Raw genomic sequence first — 21,341 nt, forward strand, 5'->3', positions numbered from 1 at the left:
ATTTTTGTCCATCCACTGTACTTGCCTATTTAGTAATGGCCACTCCTAAGGCATTTTATTGTGGAGGCAACTAATAGGCGACTGCTGCTGCCTCCTATGAAGGGAAAAACAGTTACAACCATGCCTTCTCCAGGAGTCAAACCCAGGCCCTTTGGTATCACATTAGGCTGCCCTAACCACAATACCCTCTAGGCGGCGACTTAACATACATAATCATGTACCTATATGTGAAAACGAAAGAAAAATTTGGGATTAGACTTATAAAACAGTCTTTCAATAGTTGTATGCTATCTAAACATCATCTGGGAATAATTTAAATATTTGAATAATATGGCTTTCTCCCCTGCAGTCAAAGAATTTGAAAACATAATTAAAAAATAGATTATGATATTATCATAAACCACCAAGTCAATGAATAAAGACATTTCACTTATAATTCTCTTTAATAAACCCAGTAATAAGTGTAGACCAGAATGCACTTTTTACAGTTTGTATTACAAAATTATCTGGTAAAGGAACTACTTCAGGTTTATCAGACAACATACATTTTTTGTGTCCTAATTGACCATAATTATTCCAGCCCCACGTCCACACCCGATTATTCTCTGAAAAAAAAATATTTAATATTAAATATTATTACATATAAAGTAAAAAGTGAATGCCAGCTGCTAGAATTTTATAATACTCACATATATTTATCTCATTTTCAAAGTTTTCAACCATTTTGTAAATTTTTTGAATGAAATAAAAAAAGAGACAGATTCTAATATGTGGTAAAAACCTAATTGTTCTCATATTTTAATATGAATAATTTTATGAAAAGAGATTATTCTATCATGAATATAATATTTCAGTAAAGAAAGAAATAAAATATAATTCTCTAAAATAACATCTAGTTAAAAGAATTAAGCATGCACCAGTTCTTCCATGTATGTGCATGAATTTTAAAACTCTTAAATTAAACAAAATATTAAATTACACTTGTGCGCAAAATTAAAGAGAATTTGCATATTGGGTCAAATTTTTGTAAAACTAATGGACAAATTTTAATGAAATTTGGTATAAATATATATTTATAAAAAGAAAAGAGATTTACCGTTCAAAAGTAAATTTTTTGTACATATTATTAGCAAAGTTCACAATACAGGTATGACTGAAATCCATGTTGCAATATCAAACTAAAAATATGTCTAATATGGAATATGGTCCTCTCCTGAACAAGAGGTAATTGAGGAGTTTTGTGGCAGTGAATTCAAATGCTGCAGCAAAACAGTTTTCATCTCAGGAATGGTTCTTGGGGGGAAATGCAAGATGAAATTGCTCTCCCAGGAGCACCCAAATATGCTAGGGTCAAGGTCAGAATTAGGAGATCTGGCTGGGCAATTCCATGTAACAGTCGACCAGCTGAGCCTTATGTGGATACGTACTGCCATCCATTCACAGGAACCCAAAACCAACTGTGCCCCTGAAAAATAAAACTTAGGACTCTTCAGATCTCATCTTTATACTTTATAGTAGTGAGAAAGCCTTTGTCAAACACATTCAGGATGTGTGGCCATCCAACATAATTGCCTGCCCAAACCATTACACTGTAATGATCCTTTTCCCTGATAATGTGTACCAGGCTTCCTTCAGATACAAGTATGCCAGGAATCAAGTGTCCAAGCTGAATCTCGACTTATCTGTGTAAAAAGCACAGTGCTTCACTGAAGTCTGGTCCAAGGCATGTGTTATCTGCACCGTACTAAATACACTCTTTTGTGTGCTACAGTAAGTGAGATGCAAACAGTGGGTTTTCATGAATAGGGCTGTATGCCCAAAGCCTTCTGACAACTACAGACTGTGAAACTCTTCTATTGGCAGCATATAGCTCACGTGAGAAGTTGTAGCAGTCCTGTGTTGCTGTACTGAAAGTGTCAAACAATGATCTTCATTTGTTACAGATCTTGGTTGATCTTGCCCAAATCTTCCTGATATGAATCCAGTGTCTTGAAATCAATAAACATTGGGCATTATAACATATTATAATATATTATAATAGCATATATTATATTATAATCCAGTGTCTTGAAATCAATAAACATTGGGCATTATAACGAGCTCTGTAGCCCCCTGTACTTGTAATTGGCCTCTGCCTCCAATCTACTGACAATTCTCCATTTCATTCCGTCACCCATATTTGTGGCAACTCATTTTACTTGATACCTTGTAAAATTTACACAACTCTTGCAAGAAATATAGCAAATAGCGTGAAGGAGTATGAGCACAGAAATCGCCGAAAACTCCTCATGCACTTATATCCCTTCCACGATCACAGCTCCGCAGACACTTACTTATTCAACTCTGAATATATGAAAAATTCTTTGGTAGGATAATTAGTACCTTTGATTAAGACACAATAACACGCCGAACAAATACTAATTCAGAAGTCAAACAACAAAAATCACAGTTATATTTTCAAATTTTCACAGGACTAGTTTTGATGGTTTTACCGAACCAGCATCCTCAGCTGCAAAAGTGCAATATAAGAAAGCTTGTACAGAAAATAAGCTAGTGGCGCCATCTGTTGATAAAACCAGAACTAAAACATAATTTCCTTAAAGGCCGAAGGCAAACATTGATTGGAATTAGGATAATTAACTAGAACAGAAAGATTTTTTTGAATGTGAAATGCCTCTAGAAAATCCAGTTCACCAATAGAAGATGTTTTTTAAATAATTTTGGCAGCAGAAAAGTTGAAAGTGTGATTTTCAGACCAACAATGTTGGGCAACAGAAGACTTCCGTGTTTCTTTTTTTCTAACATATGCCTCATGTTCCTTAACACGAAATTTTAAGACTCTCTTAGTTTGGCCAATGTAAATTAAACCACACTGGCAAGGAATCCTATAAATACCTCAGAAATTCCTATACGGAACGGTGTCCTTGAGTATGGAATTCGGAATTTTATTGATGGGAGAATAAACGACTCGAAAGTTAAATTTCTGCAAAATACGTGCAACTTTATAGCTAATTGATGCAAAGAAGGGAATAACTACAGAATTTTTATAATCTCCTAAAACAAGAGTGTGCCTTTTGGTGTGTTGAGATGAGAATTTTTTAACTGCTTAATTAATAATGTTGTGTGAAAAGCCCCTGTCAATAGCTATTGCTTTTAAATAATTTAGTTCTTCATCAAGGGATAGTTTGGAGGAGCAAACTTGAAGAGCATGGAAAACATAGGAATAAAATGAAGCTAACTTTTGTTTAGTCAGATGACATGATTTAAAGTGTGGTGGAAGGCAAACCGATGAAGGTTTACGGTAAATCGTAATATTGAAGTTGGATGTGTTACATATGACCAGAATGTCGAGAAATGGAAGAGAACTGCAAGTCTCAAGTTCAAAAGTGAAAACTGAATAGTAGGATCAATAGAATTGATTGTTGAAAGAACTTTATTTAAATCATCTTTATTACCTTCAAACAAAATGCTGAATATTAAAAATTTCTTTGAAAATATAATGCTGATTTTTGTTGTTTGACTTCTGAATTTAGTACCTTTGGTTCAATATTTTCATAAAAATAAACATAATTTTCAAATTCTCTTAATTTTTCACACAGATTTATAAATAACCATTGTATTCATATGTATAGCCATTCATATTGAAGTTTTTGATAAAAAGGGTAAAATAAGATTAGGATGCTATTTTACTCATTGTAAAATCTGTATTAAATGTATGCATCATTTACGGTATGTAGTACATTCTGTGCTCTGTTTGTACATGATTCTTACTCAGTTAAGGGTAAGGAATTTTCATCATCAAGGAAAAAGATTCAGTTTATGAAACTGAAAATAGTATAAACAAAGGACAGTATAAACAGAGGACAAACCTCTGTGTTACTGTTCTGTAGTACAGAAATATATGTAACACTTCCAAATAATAGGGGGGCTGCACAAATAAATATATATTTTTACAAAGAGTTAAATTATGTTATTACACAAATAAATACTGTTATTAAAATAACTGAAAGACCTCTATCCATAATTTCATTTTTAGCCCCAAAAGGGCTAGTCTTGAAACACGATTTTGCATTGTTTCACTTTACATTCAAGTCTGTTGCTTTTCGAAAAAACTTAAGATATCATTATTATTTCAGATTTAATTTGATATAATTTAACAAACTTAACTATTTAAAAGCAGCAGATGTAGCTCTTAAGAATATTACTTTTGCATATTCATCTAATATCCTATAAAATGTTTCAATATTCCACCTAGGTCATCTCTATCAATAATCTCTACTAATAAACCATATAAAACTTTAAAAGAGGGAAGCATTAAATCTGAACCCTTTAAATTTTTAAAAAAAATTTCTTTTAACTCATTGCTGTTTTTTGTGGTACTCTTCTGTTATAAGGACCGAGTTCAGAAATGTATGTATATATGTGTATATAGTATATATACACGCGTATGTATGTATATACACATGTGTATATATATACGTAAAATATGACAAATCTTTTTGTTCTGCGCGAACAGGCAACCTATAATTAACTTTCTGCAATTTTAGGATCTTTCCCTAGACCAGTACTTTCGAGAACACTCTGGCATGTTATGTAACTGCTGGTATAAATACTTGTGCATGCCATTTTTCGTCAAATTGCTTTTCCTCCTGCTGCTACAAACTTCACTGCTGCTCATCCCATCTTTTTTTTATTCGAATAGTTATGACATGTAAAATCTAAATTTAATCTTATTTAATTTAAATCACTATTGAATGTGTAATTTTGGAGAATTTCATCTACAGTAAAAATGATCTGTGGTGAGAAATGAATAAAGATGTGGAATCTAAACAGCTAAATTCTTCTTTCTCGTCATTGGATGCCGCCTTACACTCAGCCACAACAATGCCCTGACTCTGATCTAATTATATTGTCAAGCTTTGACATTCCGGTACCTGACTGCCAAAATATTACATATACAAGTTTATATTCATACATATATACACTTATTGAATGAACTGAAATTCATTGAAATCGAAATTTATTTTTTCTAATACTTGTGCAGTAGCTACATAGTAAGATGATGATAATGTATTTATTAAAGAAATATACACGTACATATATGCATGTGCATATACGTGCATGTATACACACACATACATACATACATTCCTGAATGTAGTCCCCATTCTACTTTTTAAATTTCCAATGGATATTGTTTTAAATTGGTTTTGGATATTCAGATTTTACACCCAACAATGCTTTGTGAAACACTTTAAAACATAGCATATTTTATAAATATATTGAGACTTGAATATGATCCAAAAAGTTTTTAGAGAATGGAAATAATAAATACCATTCATGTCTTTGTTAATGCATCTTACTTATTTCATTGTTAAAACAGAAAAATTCACAGAGAATCTTACTTAAGAGAAAAATTGAGGCAAGATTAATTTATTAGAACTTATTAAGGTTTTGAAAAATAGTTGCATTTTCTCCAGAGATTAAGCAGTAGGATCACTGAACACTGACAATTTGACAGGTTCAAATCTCAGTGACGGATTGAATTGGGCATTTTGACACTCCTACCCTTAGGCAGATAATCCTCGAAAGCCTTCAAAACAAACAAAGGAAAATAAGTGCTCCTTGATGTTCATAACTATTCAGCATATCTTAGAGTAAAAATTTTTAATCTGTTTAAATGTAAGTTTTACTACCTAATATAAGATCAAATGTTCAGCCAGAAAAATGAAGAATACTTCATAACCTCAAGATTTGCTGACAAAAAGTAATTATTAAAAGTTAATCATATTTATCTGTTTTAGATGCCCTTCTCTTGATATCAGAGCTTTCAAATGCTTCATAAAAGCTTAAATCAATTGTTTTAAAAAATAAAATTTTGTTTTATAAATTAAAAAAAATTATTTTTAAAGTAAATATATTTTGGAAATTTTAAATGAAAGAAAAATATCTGGAATGTTTTGAATATATTTAAATTCATGAATTTTTCTGAACATAACAGTGTGACAATGTTAAAATCTAGTGAAGAGATTGCTACCAATGGCATGTAAAATGGTATGAACAAGAGTAAAAGACAATGATACTTTAAAAACTAACTAGAAATCACTGATAGTGAATGAAGACACTAGTAATGCATTCAGTTTTATTATAATAAAAGATGGATTTAATCCCTTAAAAAGTTAGCAACTCTGTTAAAGATGTGACAATATTATTAATAATTTTAATATTAGTTACTGAGTACCTATATTTAAAATAAATTTATCTAGTTATTTGTAAGTAATAATTAGGATACTATCCATTTTTTTTTTTAAATGAACATTTTCCTTTACAATACTTTTAATGCGAACATTCTACATGATGTAGTATTTCAGGTGAGTGTTATCATTTGCTAAGTTTGCAGCAAAGAAAATATGACCCCTTTCAATAAACTTTGGTTGTAATGAATACGCAAACTTTGTTTGCACTGAAAACATTTTTTCAGTTCTCGTGAATTTCAAAATTTCAAGACTTATTTGATATCATATAGAGAATTATTGCCGTAAATAAAAACAAATTTTTACCAGTAATAGCCACTGTGTGACGAGATCCACAACTAACAGCGATGACTTTCAAATCATCTTTAAATTCAATACTTTTTGGAAGACAACAAACAGTTTCAATTTCTGTTAGTGGTAATTTATCACTTTGGAGTTCACTGCAAGGAAATCCCAACTGACCACTTTCATTCCAGCCCCACATGTAAAGATCACCATCATCTTAACAAGAGAAGAAAAAATATTAGCACTGTTTTATTTGCAAAACTTCTCATTATAGTAAAATATTTAAAGCATTATTAGCCTAATTTGCATCAATAAAAAGCAAAAATTAACTAATGAAAATTGTTCATACTGATATTCAAATGTAATGACTTAACTTTTGTTAATAAAAACTTTCTGTACAATTGAACCCAGTTAATGGAATACTAGGTTACAGGAATAAAATACCCATGTGCCCAAATGATGAAACGCTGTGATTAATGCAATAACAAATCGGAGTTATTGGAATAAATCTTAAAATTGTCCTTTTTTGAAGTAAAAGAAATTTTCTTTATTGATACTTACAACACGCATTTGGTTCTTTTTGATTATCTACAACCCCCTGAAAAGTATTCATGAGGCAACACACATTAAATAGGCAACCCATAACATCACCAAAGTATATCTATATGACAGTCCATGTAGGCACAGCAGACAAGCACAGATTTGCACCTTCAAATTTGTGACTTATTTTTTTTTATTAGTGTTTGTTTTTGCATTAAGTATGTCTCCACCCCTGCAAGGAATTGTAGTGGGATTTAGGAATTTGCCAGCTGATGAAAAGAAAGTGTTGAATTTTTTCAGTAATATAACATTTTGCCCATCAATAAAAAATGCAAAAGTTACATTCTATGATATTGTACTTTTAAACATTGAAGTTTAAGGTTCAGATTCTGTGCAATTCTCCAACTTTCAGCGACATTGCTGTGTACATGGGTAGAGCAACAGTGTGTAAAACTCCAAATTTTTGCAAATCTTTAATTTTTTTACGTGAAAACAGATCACAGTGTACATGAGAACAACAGTGAAAATAAGTTACATAAGAATTTTTAAAAAAGGCAAGTGTTTTATTACAGATGATTTTTGCTTTTTAGCCCAAAGGGCAATATCCCAGAAGGGTATTAACAGGGTTCATAGCCACATTTTAGTTAAAAAAATAAGCACCTATAAGCACTTTTCAAGCACATTTTAAGGAAAAAATAAGCACCTGTCTAATTACATTATACACAACTGCATAACCTTAAAAGAAAAATTAGACTTGTAATTTAAAATATGAGCTATGCAATATTTATTAAGAGAATGAGCATTACCTCAAGAATGGAAAACAATTAACTTTTTTTTTTTTTAAATTTTAAATGACAGTTCAATTTACAGAATTAGTTTACAATGAGAGAAAAAAAACTATGCAGAACTAAACTATATTACAAAATTTAATGATGATATTTCAGTTGAAAATATAGAAAATAAATAATAATAAGCCATTTTAATTGTATTCGTTTGGCACCTAATAATAAATACAATTTATTTTTCCACTCATATTAATATTTTAATAATTTAACTTAAATCAAAATTCTGAACATTTTCTAAATTTTCATTGCATAACAGTTTTCCCTTAACATATATCCCAAGCAAAGTAATTTAAGTAATAAAGAGGCACATTTCTGAAATCAGAAGACAGGAAATTGCTTCATTCAGTCATCCTTTAACAGTAAAAGCTTAACTAACCCCCATACTCGAAATTCCCGAATATTCCGGTTACTAACTGGAAAAAGAGGAGTGGGGGAGATTGTAGCTGTTCTTTAGATTTAAATTTAAGCTAAATAAATTATTTTGACATTTCGATATGTGCATCATATAAAAACCAATGGAACTGAGAAATATTCTGCTTAGAAAGCACAGTAAAACTCTTTTAAGTGTGCATAAACAAATCTCAGACTGAACATCAAAATTAATTATCAATGCAAAATACCGCAAACGTTATTGCGCAATACGTGCGACGTAATTCTTCCATATGGGATATTACGCAATCGGAATCAACACCTGATGGTATTCGGAGAAAAAAGAACTAAATAAAGGAAAAGAAAGAGACTTACTAATCTGGGGTGTTTCTGATTCTAATTTCCAACAAACTGTATTAAATTTCCGGAATAGAATCAATCTTCACTTGGGTTGGGTAGACCGCAAAAACTTTTAGTCCTATTCAATCCAGATTGGACAGTGACCAAAAAGTCCGCTGCTTCAATATTAAGAGATTTTGCGGAGAAACTCCCAACCTCCGTACTGTATAATGTATTGGCAAAGAAAATGAAATTAATTTGACTATTCGATTACTTTCCTTTTATTTAAGCCATTCCGAATATTATTCCTTAGAAAGCTAATCTGTGTAAAAACACACCCATTTTTGGAAGTTTATCTATACTTCAGCAGTTACTGCAACTATACTATTATAAATATTCATACATATGCTGATAATATAAGCATAACGATCATAATAAACACGAATATGAACTGACCACGTGGGATGAGAATGCAAATTATTAAAATCTTGATAGAAATTCAAACATGTGTAGTATTTGGGTGGGAGGAAAAGAACACCGAATGTACCGGAATTTTCTACGTTTTCGCAATTCTTTGGCCAATAGAACGACGTGCACCTGTCTGTACTCTCGCACGCACCATAGGTTACGTTAATGCAGAGGAAGGGGGGGAAAGCTATTTTCGGGAGTACGATTCACCATCTGATGTTGCATATAAGAAAGAAATGTTGTTTATTTAGTTTCGGCTTTGATATGGGGAAAAAATGCGCTTTCATTAAAAACAAAGGATTAAAAAAAAAAAAGCACTAAAAGCAAAAAATAAGCACTAAAAACAAACAAAAAAAAAAAAAAAAAAAAAAAAAAAAAAAAATAAAATAAAATAAAAATTGAGGGCTTTAAAGAAAAAGTAAGCACCTATAAGGGCCTTTATATTTTATTTTCAAATATAAGCACTTGTAAGGACCACTACGAACCCTGTATTAATTCCATTTTGTCATTTTGCGTTGGATCACTACAAAAGGTCTTAAATCACTTTTCAAATTGCTGCCACCAAACAGAGCCCTGCATTATATTTAAAGAAATTAAAAATGAAGAATCTGCATGAATGTATGTATGTTTCTTGCATTTTGAAAAACAATGGCACCTAGAAACATCAGATTTTGAATAATGCACTTTTTCACTTGAATAGGGGCATTTGGAAGTCCGAATTTGGAATTTGTTTTATTATCCATTTCATGTTTTGTAAAACTTTAATGAATTCTTGATTAACAAACTCAATGATTTCAAAATGTTCCATTAACATCAACATCAACATCACGTATATGTATACATATTTGATGCATGAGGTTTCTTTACATTACTGGTATTATGTTGGTAGTGTAGCAAAAGACGTTACAACGTCCAACGGTATTTTGCATTGAATGACTTTGAATGTCTGTATCACTTTTTAAATCCCGTTTTGAATCCCCTGTGAAAAAATGCCCTTTAGATGTAATATAAAATCTGAAAGAATTCACATCTTTTTTCTAATTTTATTTATTCATTACTGTTTTATAAAATTCTTAGTGCCCCACCATTTTGAAAATGGCTGTTGCCTTTTGCATAGCTTAGTGAAAAATTTATCAGCAACAACATAAATATTTGGATTTGGGGGGGGGGTGGATAATCAGAAAATACCATATATTTGTCCATCAACTGTGAAAGCAGGCAGAGATTCTGCCAAAATAAAGATTGTTCTTTATTAATTAGATAATCACAGATTGCTCTTTATTTAATTAAACAATCAACAGATACAAGTTATGGTGATAGTATATTAACAAAAAATTAAATAAAGAAAAAGTAAATCTTTAAGATTATGGAACAGACAAATTCATCAATCATTCCAGCAGCCCAAATTCCCTTATGCTATTTGAAGCAGCAACAAAATAATAATTTTCTTTGTGAGCAAGGCACCCTCCCTCCCAAAACAAATTAAATATCAATGAAAGCAATGTAAGTAAGTAAGTAGAAATGATCTTTAGGATTCTGTGACAGACAAATTAATTAAAACTCGTATCAATCATTCCAGCAGTCAAAATTCCCATATGGTATTTAAAACAGCAACAAAATCATCATCTTTGTGACCAATGTATTAAAAAAAATTCTCATAAATATGAATGAGATGTTTTTTACAGCACCATTTTATCAAACTTCAGAATCTTTCGATGTTTTCAATAATATGCTTCTGCTTGAAAGTACTTCAAAGCTAAAAAATTTCATTTTCTTTTCAAAATGCAATTAAAAAAAAGAGAGAGAGAAAAAGAAATAGCTGTTAATTTATATTCTTCTTTGCAAAAACAAAATTGGTTTAACAAGGATCATAGATACAATTTTTTTTTTTAAAATTATGTTGTGTTGCCAGGTTTATCATACTGTTTGGTTGTCTGGTGACCATTTTTGTCTGTCAGAAATGGTTGACAAGAAAATTAGTACATACCCCTTAATTAAATTGTTTAAATGTTCATGTGAAGCATCTGTTTCTCTTTCATGACAGACAGATTATTATGCTGACATTGTGGAAAAACACATAATGGTAAAAGATGACTACCAAACATGAAACTTGTTTATTCCATTTGTAAAATTAAAACGCCAAACATTTTGCAAAAGAGGTATATATTACACGGCAACATAAATATCTTATTAATTATAGATATTAATAACAGTTGTTCTAAATGTTACTATGAAGTGTGTGTGTGTGTTTTTCATTTGGACATACTGAAAGCAATGAAATTTTATAATATGCAGGTGTATGAAGGTAAACGTAAGGTGTTAGTTTTAATTTATCTTAAATAGTTAAGATAAATTAGAACTAAATTATCTAGTTTTCAAAATAATATTGAGAGTAACATAATCAGGATATATATTAACACAATTGTGATTTACTTACTACTTATGGCTGCAGAATGCCATCCCCCAGCAGCAATAGCTATAATCTTTATACCATCAAGAGCATCCAGTAATGATGGTTTACCCAAGTTCTCGATTGTACCATGCCCTAGCTGTCCTTTGCTGTAAAATACTGAGAAAGATTATTGGATATAAGTATGTGTAATGTTGAAATAAATATAGATTGAAAGAAGATAAGGTTCTTTCTGATTATCTGTACCCTCTTTCCGAAAAGTCGGCAGATGTTGACGAAAATTTTGCTGCCAAGCTCTAAGATGCACAAGAAAACAGCACCATACTAAGAAATTCATAAAACAGCAACCAGTCAGCAAAATTAAAAATGCAAAAATTTTTGCACTATTTTTCACACCTATACAGCAATCAGTAAAAAAAAAAAAAAAAAAAAAAAAATCACAATCAGAATTGCACAATCTTGGCACTATATGCTGAGTTGTTCTCCCCATGTACTTACACAGTGATCTAGTTTTGCTTAAAAAAACAAAATCAGACAAGTGTATGAATTCAGCACCATGCAGAAATTTTGATCATTTAAGAAATATACTTTTATGAAATGCAAATTTTTTACATTCTTGTGGTTGGGTAGACCAATGTATTTCTGAAGAAATGAAGTGCTTTCCCCCCCATCAGCCAGCAAACTCCACAGTCTCATTATGATTGCTTACAAGGGGAAAAAAAAAAAAAAAAAATACCTAAATGCAATGAAAAAAATGCTGATCAGAAAAATCAATCTCGAAATTGAAAGCAGAAATCAGCCCTTGTCAGCTGCATTAGTGTGTATGCAATGGGTACACATAAATGCATTTTAACAATGCCAACGGTTGACTATTTCGGCAATATAGTACATTCCTCATGAATATCTTTCCGGTGGGTATGGATAATCAGAAAATGATAATAATAATAAAATAAAAACATTATGGTACAGTTTTTAAATTTACAAAGTAAAGAAGAATTTGCAAGTGAATTTTTAAAACACTATGCCTTTTTTAATACTTATTTTCCTTTTTCATAATAAAGAAGAGGAAATATTTGTGTCAAGAACAAGAAATATAATTCTTCAGTTGACTACCATTTTTAACTTCATAAATGTTGGGTCTTTGTAGAATAATTTTTCATCATTATTTTTCGTAGCATTCCTGAATTGAATTAAGTTATACTGTTATTAAATTTCCTATAAGTTCTCTAAAAAGTAAAATAAAAAATTAGAGATTAATTTTTAAAATACCTTCAGGATTTCTGCTTCGTACATATTTATCGACCATTTATTTACCGAAATCGATCATTGTTAGTTATTTTAGCAGTTAGCTTTGAAACAGAATTACATGTTTCATACAGTTTTTCAGAAATAATAATAAGTCCTTTTTTAATAAATTCAACTTATTGCAGACATAAACTTTGTTGATTTTGCTTAAATTTGATAAGACATTATAGAGATAAAATACCTGAAATATGTTATTAAGCTCAACATTTTCTAAATTTTAAATAAATACATATTTTAATAGCAAAAGTAATTAATCAATGTATATTGCTCTATTTTTAACACAATTACATATTGGAAAAAAAAAAAAAAAAGAATTAACAACTCATCAAGAATGTATGCTGAAAATAACTTATGTTCTCTTTATTGCAATTATCATTTATAACATATTAAAAGTAACAAAGCTAAAAATTTCTATCAACTTTCAAGAGAATTAAATAATAAAACATAAAAAACTAACATTATAATGTCAAATGTTCATACAAGATATTTGTAGAAAATATTTACTTAATGTTAATAATAAATAAAAACCCTTAAGTATTATGGACATCATTTTTAATGGTGGTACTATGCAAGTGTATCATAAATGTAGAAATCTCTATCATCTTCTTAGATGTAGAAAATAATTTGCAAATATTTTGATTTATAATGCATTATCACATTTTATATATACATTTCAAAGGCATAAGAATAACAATAACAATTAGCCATCAACAAAAAGATGTGAAATAAGTCACTTTTACACTGCATCTCTCTCTCTCTATATATATATACAGAGTGCTTCAGAACTATTGTACAGGAATGTGCATAGAAGTTCGAAACATGATAATAGGTAATAGTCACATAAGAACTCAAGTTGCATATGCATTCCTAATGTGCTACATGCTCACACAGGAAGCAGACACACAAAGATGCAAAACGGGTCATAAAGAGGAGTTATTAGACAAAAAAGAGTACAATAACTGTTATGTAAACTATTTTTATTTTTCTGTTTCAATAATTTAATTTTGATGTTAGCATTCTAGGACTGGCAACTCAGAAAGAAGTTTTGATTCTAAAAGTTAAAGTTTAGAGGTTTCTTTTTTTATGTGTGTTTGACATTATGTAAGCTGAGGGTAAATAAAGTCTCCTTTGGCATAAAGATATTATGTTGAAAACGTTATTAAACAAAGAGAGCCCCATGTTGAAGTCATAGAAACAAAATGGGCTACAATAGAAAGTCAATTTCCACAGCTTACAGAAACAGACAGATTTTAATTGAAATTAAAGGAAATGAAGAATATGATGCAGAATATGCAGATATTGAAATGTACAATGAAAAAATAGTTTTGGGGAAAATAAAAGCACAGAAGTTTTGCAATAATCAAGCTACATCAATTAATACTGCTTAGAACAATTCATCACCAAAACTTGATAAAAGGAAACTTAGACTTCTGAATATCTAAATGTACGATGAAAAAATAGTTTTGGGGAAAATAAAAGCACAGAAGTTTTGCAATAATCAAGCTACATCAATTAATACTGCTTAGAACAATTCATCAATTAATACTGCTTAGAACAATTCATCACCAAAACTTGATAAAAGGAAACTTAGACTTCTGAATATCTAACTGAAACAATTTGACGGAGAGGTAAAAGACTAGCTCACATTTTGGAGTCAATTTAAAAGGGTTCATAAAGACAAAATGGAAAAGGAAGATAAATTTTATTACTTATTTCAAGCAATGATAAAAAGGTACCAAAGCTCTGGATACTGTAAAAAGTTTTTCTGCCATCTCAGAAAATTATAAAAAGATTACAGAAGTCTCAAGACTAGGTTTGGGAAGAAAAAACTACGAATAGAATTTTATGTTCACAAGTTGTTAATCTTAGCTATAAAAAATGCTACTGAGAATAAGAGAAAAATTTATACTGCATATTGTACGAGAGATTGGAATTTTATTTAAGAGTTTATTAGAGTCAACTGAAATGACAAGTGATAAATATGCTGCAATAGTCGAATCATATATTCCTGAAGAGATCTTAAGGGTTTGGCAAAGAAACCAGAAGGCTCCTAATGTGAAAAAATAAAGCAATTGTTGTTATTTTTAAGAAATGAAGTCAAAGGAGAGCAACGAATTCACGTGCAAAATCAGGTTTTAAAATATTTTAATCTGCTCCCGAAGATACAGACAGAATCAAAATGAAGACTCGATTAACATGGTAAATGATTCATTTTCATGTGAAAAAGTATCCATAAAGTTTGGTGAACATAAAATTTGTATTTTATGGCATGAAAGTAGATTGTTTGGGGACTTAAATGCCTTTGAGTCAAAGACAAGAAATTATAAAGAACAAAAGGGTTTGTTATCTCTGTTTTAAATTTGGATACAAAGGAAAGCAATTGCAAAGCAAATGTTCAATGCATAATTTGTTCTAAAAGGTATTGGGCTGTTATGTGTCCAGAACTAGCTGTAAATCAAGAAACAGAAAATAAAATTATCAATGGTGATGAAAAGCAAAATATTTCTATAGCTAGTTGTAGTAGTACAGAAGCAAGTGATACAGTGTACCATCAAACTTTAATGATCAATGATGGTGACAAAAGAAGAAAACAAAGTAGTAGGGTACTTATCAATATTTGGATCTCGGCATTCGTATAGCTTGAAGGCTACAGTTGATCAGTTAAAACTAAAAACTATAGGATCTGAATGCCTCACATATAGCATTTGGAGGAGATATGTTAGAAGAACATAATTTAGACATCAAAAGTGTACAGAGCCCTTATTCATACCAAACTAAAGTTCTTGATCAACTTACACTATATATGGATTTATACTAAGAATTCAAGAAGCTTCTTGCAAGAACAAATTAAAGGCTAAAAGCATTAATCCCAGTGACACTCTGAATTGAACTGTTAATAGTGACTGACTTCACTGGAAAACTGTGAAATAGGAAAACTTCGTACATTAAAGTGTGGTCTCACTGCAGTACAGATCCATTTAAGATGGTTAATAATAGGAAGATGAGGAAAGCTCAGTGAAAGAAGTTTCATTACCTCTCATCTCATTCAGAGTGATGATGTCACTAAACCATAGAAACAGGTGATCCTTGTAAAATTGAGAATCCTATAGAATTAGAAAGGAGGGCTGCAGAACATTTTTCTACAACTGTTACCATAAATGTTGAAGGCAGATATGAAATTTAGACTTCCATGGATGGATAATTTAGATGAACTGTCAAGTAGTAGAGAAATTGCATGAATAAGATTAATAGCATCTTAAATGCAATCTTCGGTAAATGCTATAAACAGGTTGTTATAAAAATTTCTAGCGACGGACCAGGTCACTGCCTTCCTTATTGAGGAGTGTTAAAGCCAATTTCACTACAGCTGTCAGACGTGCTCTTGCTGCTTCTTGTAAAGAGGGAATTTATCATTAAAGGATTGTTTGATGAGGATCCAAATTTACTAGAGATAATTCTTTTACTCATTAAAGAAAAGGAAATAGGTGTGATCTCGGACATAACAAAAGCTTTCCTACAAATATGTGTTTCTGTGGAAGATTAAAAATATCTAAAATTTTTAAGGTAGAAGGATAGAACCAAGATCACCAAAGTATTTTACACCGTAGGGTCATCTTCAGCCTGAATTGTAGTTCCTTCTTATTGAATGCTGTTATTCAACACTAGAACAATATTGCGATTTTCTGTTCGAGATGTTGTGGCGAAAAAAATATAAAATTCCTTTCATGTTGACAAGTGTGTCAGTTCTGTGGATTCTAAACAGGAGCTTGAAAGATTCATAAATTGTTCTTCAGAAATGATGGCAGATGCTAACTTTGAATTGAGAGGTTGGAAGTTTGCTAAATTTAAACTGAGGGTTGGAAGTTTACCAAGAGAACAAAACTGAATGAAGAATCTCAAATTTCTCCTATTTTGGGTCTCCTTTGGAACAGACCAGAAGACATTCTCCTTTGTAATAATCAAGGTATTGAAATGCCTGAAGGAAAAATGACAAGGAGTGTGATGTCCTTGGCTCAAGTATTTGATCAACTGGTTTCACAAGTTCAGTAACACTACGTCCAAAGTTTTTGCTTCAAGAAAATTGGCAATCAAAATTAAGTTGGAATTTAAGTGCCAAGTGACATAAAAGAAAAATTTCTGAAATGAATTGAGGATATGCAGAAAATTGACATTATTAAAATATCACGTAGTGCACTTATAAAAGAGAAGAGGTCTTTTACAGTTACATACATTTTGCGATGCCAATAGTAAACCTTATGCAGTTGCTATTTTCTTACATTACAGGTGAAGAATTCTTGCAATACAGGCTGATGACGAAACTACTCTGCAACTATTGATGTCCAAATCTAGAACTGCTCCATTGAAAAAAAATTTTGATTCCAAAGATTGAATTGTTAGCCTGTTGCATAGGGGCTTGACTTACTGAATTTGTGAAGAAGAGATTAAATTTTCAAAACACTGAAACCTACTTTTGGACAGATTCCACAACTGCTCTTCATTGGATCAAACCGATTATAGTGGGGAATCAAGTGAGGATGGATTATGGTAGGAAATCAAGTGAACTGCAATTGTGGGGGAATGTGTGAAGAATCCTGTGAGGGAGACAAGAACGTCAGATACTGAAAACTGATGCATTTTGTCTCCAGATGGTGGGAAGGACAGTTCTGGTTAAAATCTGGAAAAGAAAAGTGGCTTCAGTCTGAAATTTAATTGATGAAGAAGAGTTTAAAGAAAAATTTAAGAAAGCCGTCAGTCTTAAATCTAATGGTATGGATGAAAATTACCTTTTCTCCCTACACAAAGAGCATCCAAATGATCAGTTGGGTATTTTGATTTATTAATAATGCTAAGAAACAAGAATTTCAAGAAAGGGGAGAATTATACCTGAGATAACATATGCACAGAAAAGAATTATAAAAGTATTCCAAAATTGAGTTTTAACAGAAGAATCAAGGGACTAAAATATTGAAAGACGAAGACTGAGGTTTTACAGTAAAGACAAAATTGATGGTGAAAAATGATCATCCTTTCTGGAAAACATAGACTAGTAAAATTTATTATCAGAGACTCTCACCTAAAATTAATGTATGCTGGATTGCAAATTCTGTTAGCAAGAGAGCAGTTCTGGATTGTCAATTGGAAAAGAATAGTATGTTCGTGTATGTGATGTAAGAGATACAGTGCCAAATGCATTGAAACAGAATATACCGCTGACAGAATAGAAGAGGTTTCTGTTTTTGAAGTCATCGGAATGGATCTAACTGGCCTATTAATTTAAACGAAGGCAGTGAAAGGTGGACTGCTCTTTAAACTTGAGTGGTGCATCAAGCTATACATCTAGAGCTGATCATGGCATTCTTCTGAAATCTTACTTGATTTATTGCCCGCAAGGGTAAGCCCAAAATTATATACACTGACAATGGCAAGAACTTCATAAGGCTGGTAAACTTGTTTCAAACCTTGGATTGGAAAACCATTAAATCAGAAGCCTCCAACATCTTTTGGACTAAATGGAAATTCATCCATTCTTTTGCTCCTTAGTGGAGTGTATTCTGGTACTGTACAGTTCAAATGACTAAGTCCCTTCGACAAGTTTCAGGAGATGCTTCTGTCTTTATGAAGAAATGAATTCTGTCTTTATGAAGAAGTATTCTTTCCAGTTGTGAAGCTGTGATAAATTCAAGACCATTGACTTACTTGCCTGAGGACCCAGATGATTTGATTCCAATAACCCCTGCAAAGTATTTGTAGAATAATCCTATGGTGAAAGTTCTCGATCTTAATAATCATTTGGATAAGATTGATTTTTTTTTTTTTTTTTTAAGAAGATACTCTGAGAGAACATCTAAAAGAGATTCTGATCGGAGTATTTGAGTACTCTAAATCAATCTCAGAAAAGAGACAATTACTATATTTTAAAAGTAGGTGATGATGTTCTCACAGAAAGTGATTCAAAGATAATTCTCTGATCTCTTTTAAAAATTGCCAAAATATATCAGGGAAAAGATGACAATATGCATGTTGTGCATTTAAAGATTTCAAGGGGTAAGATTACATGGACAGCCAAAAAAATTTATCCTTTGGAAATTAGCCTCTATTGTACAGATACAAGGTCTAGTGAAACTTTAAGTGTACAGCATACTCAAGTTAATTTAAGAAGAGTCTGCCATCACAATAAAACCACTAGAAGTGGCAGAGCTTTTATACTAACAACAAAATTTAGAAATACTTAAGACTAGTTAAAAGTACCTTATTTTGGACAACAATTGGCTGAGAATTTATATTTATGTACTTCAGAATTATCTAATAAATTTTAATTTTAAAAATTAACTTAACTTTTAATTTAATTATTTGTTTGCTTTAATAAACACTTTTTCAGTGTAAAGTTTCTTATTTTTTTTTTTTTTTTTTTTTTTTGGTGTGTGTGTTAATACTCTCTTTAATTTTATAGACAGACATAATTTCTTGTTCAGTTATGAAGTTCTGCTGTTAAAGTCCTGTAACTGCCACGTCAAAATTCCCACTAAATTGTCAAATGAAATTTTTTCATTCTCAGCAGCCCTTCTATTACTTTCTTTACTATCAGTAATGAGAGTTTTTGGATTTAGAACCATATTATAGATTTTATCATCCGTTAGTTGATTGATTATTTAAGGCATTGTCATGGCAGAAGGCTGCTATCATGAAACTTAGCTAGCATCACCCTATTTCTGATGTATTTCTGAAACTGACAACTAAAAACATATTCCACTAAATTTTGTTTTGCTTCTATTGCTTACCAAGGAAGTTCAACCTCAATTTGGTTAGTTTAGTTATTGTACATATCTCTATTTCCTACACATGCTTAAGGCTGAGTCTCAAATATATACATTCTCACATAAACTTAAGGTTTATCCAAGGCCGGCATTATGCATTTTGCCACTCGCTACAATCTCTGTGGGTCCTAAATTCTCCTGCCAGGTGCCTCCCTAAAACTATATAAAAATGTTGCCACCCATAAATTTTACATCCCAGTGCTTTCCTTATATTCTATAGATCTTGCCATTCCTTAATTTTGTTCTCTCTAAATCCTAAAAATTTTGCTGTCCAGTGTAGCATAACAGCTCTGATGCTAGCCCTGGGCTTATCTGAATAATAAATTAGTTATTCTTTATTCAAACAGCACTAAATGTAATCTTTCAGCCTATAAGTATCATTTTCAAAAAAAAAAAAAAAAAAAAAAAAAAAAAAATTTATGTAGAAAAGAAATTTAATAAAAATTTCTGCTCGTCAACACATTCAGTTTTCAGTGCAGTTGGAGTTAAGTCTGCAATTATTGTTGAGCATAATGTCAACATCAGAAGTTATCAAACTGTGTGTATTCAGTTACTAATATTAATTGCTACAGACATCACAGAATTGTACTGATGAATAATGGAACTGTACCAATTTATGCTAACAAATAACTGAGTTTTATATACAGCCAAAGCGAAATTAAGAATTGGGATTATTACTAGAAAAAGAATCAAATGTACAAGCAGGAAACATCATATATACAAAAAAATTCTTTAAAAAATTGCTACTGGTCGGGATTTTAGATCATTCCAAATATTGGATATCCGGATTTTTAACATTTTACTGTAATACACTTAATATAAAATAATTTAAAAAATTTTTTTTCCCACTTAATTTAGGATTTAAATATTAGAATGTTTATTTGTTGATATTACATTATTAGATTATAGTTTGCTTGTTAGTAATACTGATGTTAATTACAATTTACATCTGCATATTACAGAAAAAATTATGTAGAATAAAAGAAAGAATTGAGGTAGAACAACAATTAACATAAAACTAATGAAATTCATGTCGTCTACTATTTTTTATACCTAAATTTGGAAAAATTCATAAAAACCATTAGAAAATTTTAAAATTAATTATACGAATCATCTACACAATTTACTTTAAAAATTCTGAGATTAGTAGTTTCATTTCAAAACTCTGAATTCTAGGCAAGTATAGAAAAAATTATTTTGTTTTAATTTTTTGTAACATATGGCCTTCTGGCTAAATTTTAAAAAGTGAAAATTTTGGGATATTTCACTCTCTAATTTTTCATTAAAAATCTCAATCCACTTCTTGAAGATGTTATCTCCAAAAGACTATTAACCCTCTCACTGCATACTTTTTTAATCAAAATAGGTTAAAAAATTGGGTATTTTTATTACATATTTAAAATCTACATATATTTTAGAGTTAAAATATACAAAAAATTTTTGTAAAAGAGTTTTTTTTCCAATATAGAATTAGATCATAGAAAAAAGGTTGTTAGAATACTGCAATTGAAGAATAATGATATAAATGGAAAATTTTGAAAATTAATATTGGTTAAATTATGATTTATTTTATAAAATACAAAGGTAAAACATATATACTAATGAAAATATTTGCATAATGTAATATTTTGCATATCAATTTTGCACCACTCTCGAACGTTTTCAATAGAAACTGAATTTTCAGATTCATCACTATCTGCAGAGGAAGCCG

At 30.6% G+C, this 21,341-nt stretch overlaps 1 protein-coding gene across 2 annotated transcripts in view; it reads right to left on the reverse strand.

Moving 5' to 3' along the window:
* Positions 1-424: 424 nt before the first annotated feature.
* The window catches only part of LOC118179568 (RCC1 domain-containing protein 1-like), a 35,570-nt gene continuing 14,653 nt past the window's right edge, over positions 425-21,341 (reverse strand). For both annotated transcript variants that reach the window (XM_035348745.2, XM_035348746.2), the window contains exons 4-6: positions 11,538-11,659; positions 6,561-6,755; positions 425-605 (exon numbers count right to left, since the gene is read on the reverse strand). In XM_035348745.2, coding sequence (XP_035204636.1) covers positions 427-605; positions 6,561-6,755; positions 11,538-11,659 — 496 coding nt within the window. In that variant the 3' untranslated portion in view covers positions 425-426. The remainder of the gene's footprint in view (positions 606-6,560; positions 6,756-11,537; positions 11,660-21,341) is intronic.

The sequence above is a fragment of the Stegodyphus dumicola genome, chromosome 9 (genome assembly GCF_044657685.1).
Source record: "Stegodyphus dumicola isolate Sdum_Otavi_A_Nest chromosome 9, ASM4465768v1".
Classification (NCBI taxonomy): Eukaryota; Metazoa; Arthropoda; class Arachnida; order Araneae; family Eresidae; genus Stegodyphus; species Stegodyphus dumicola.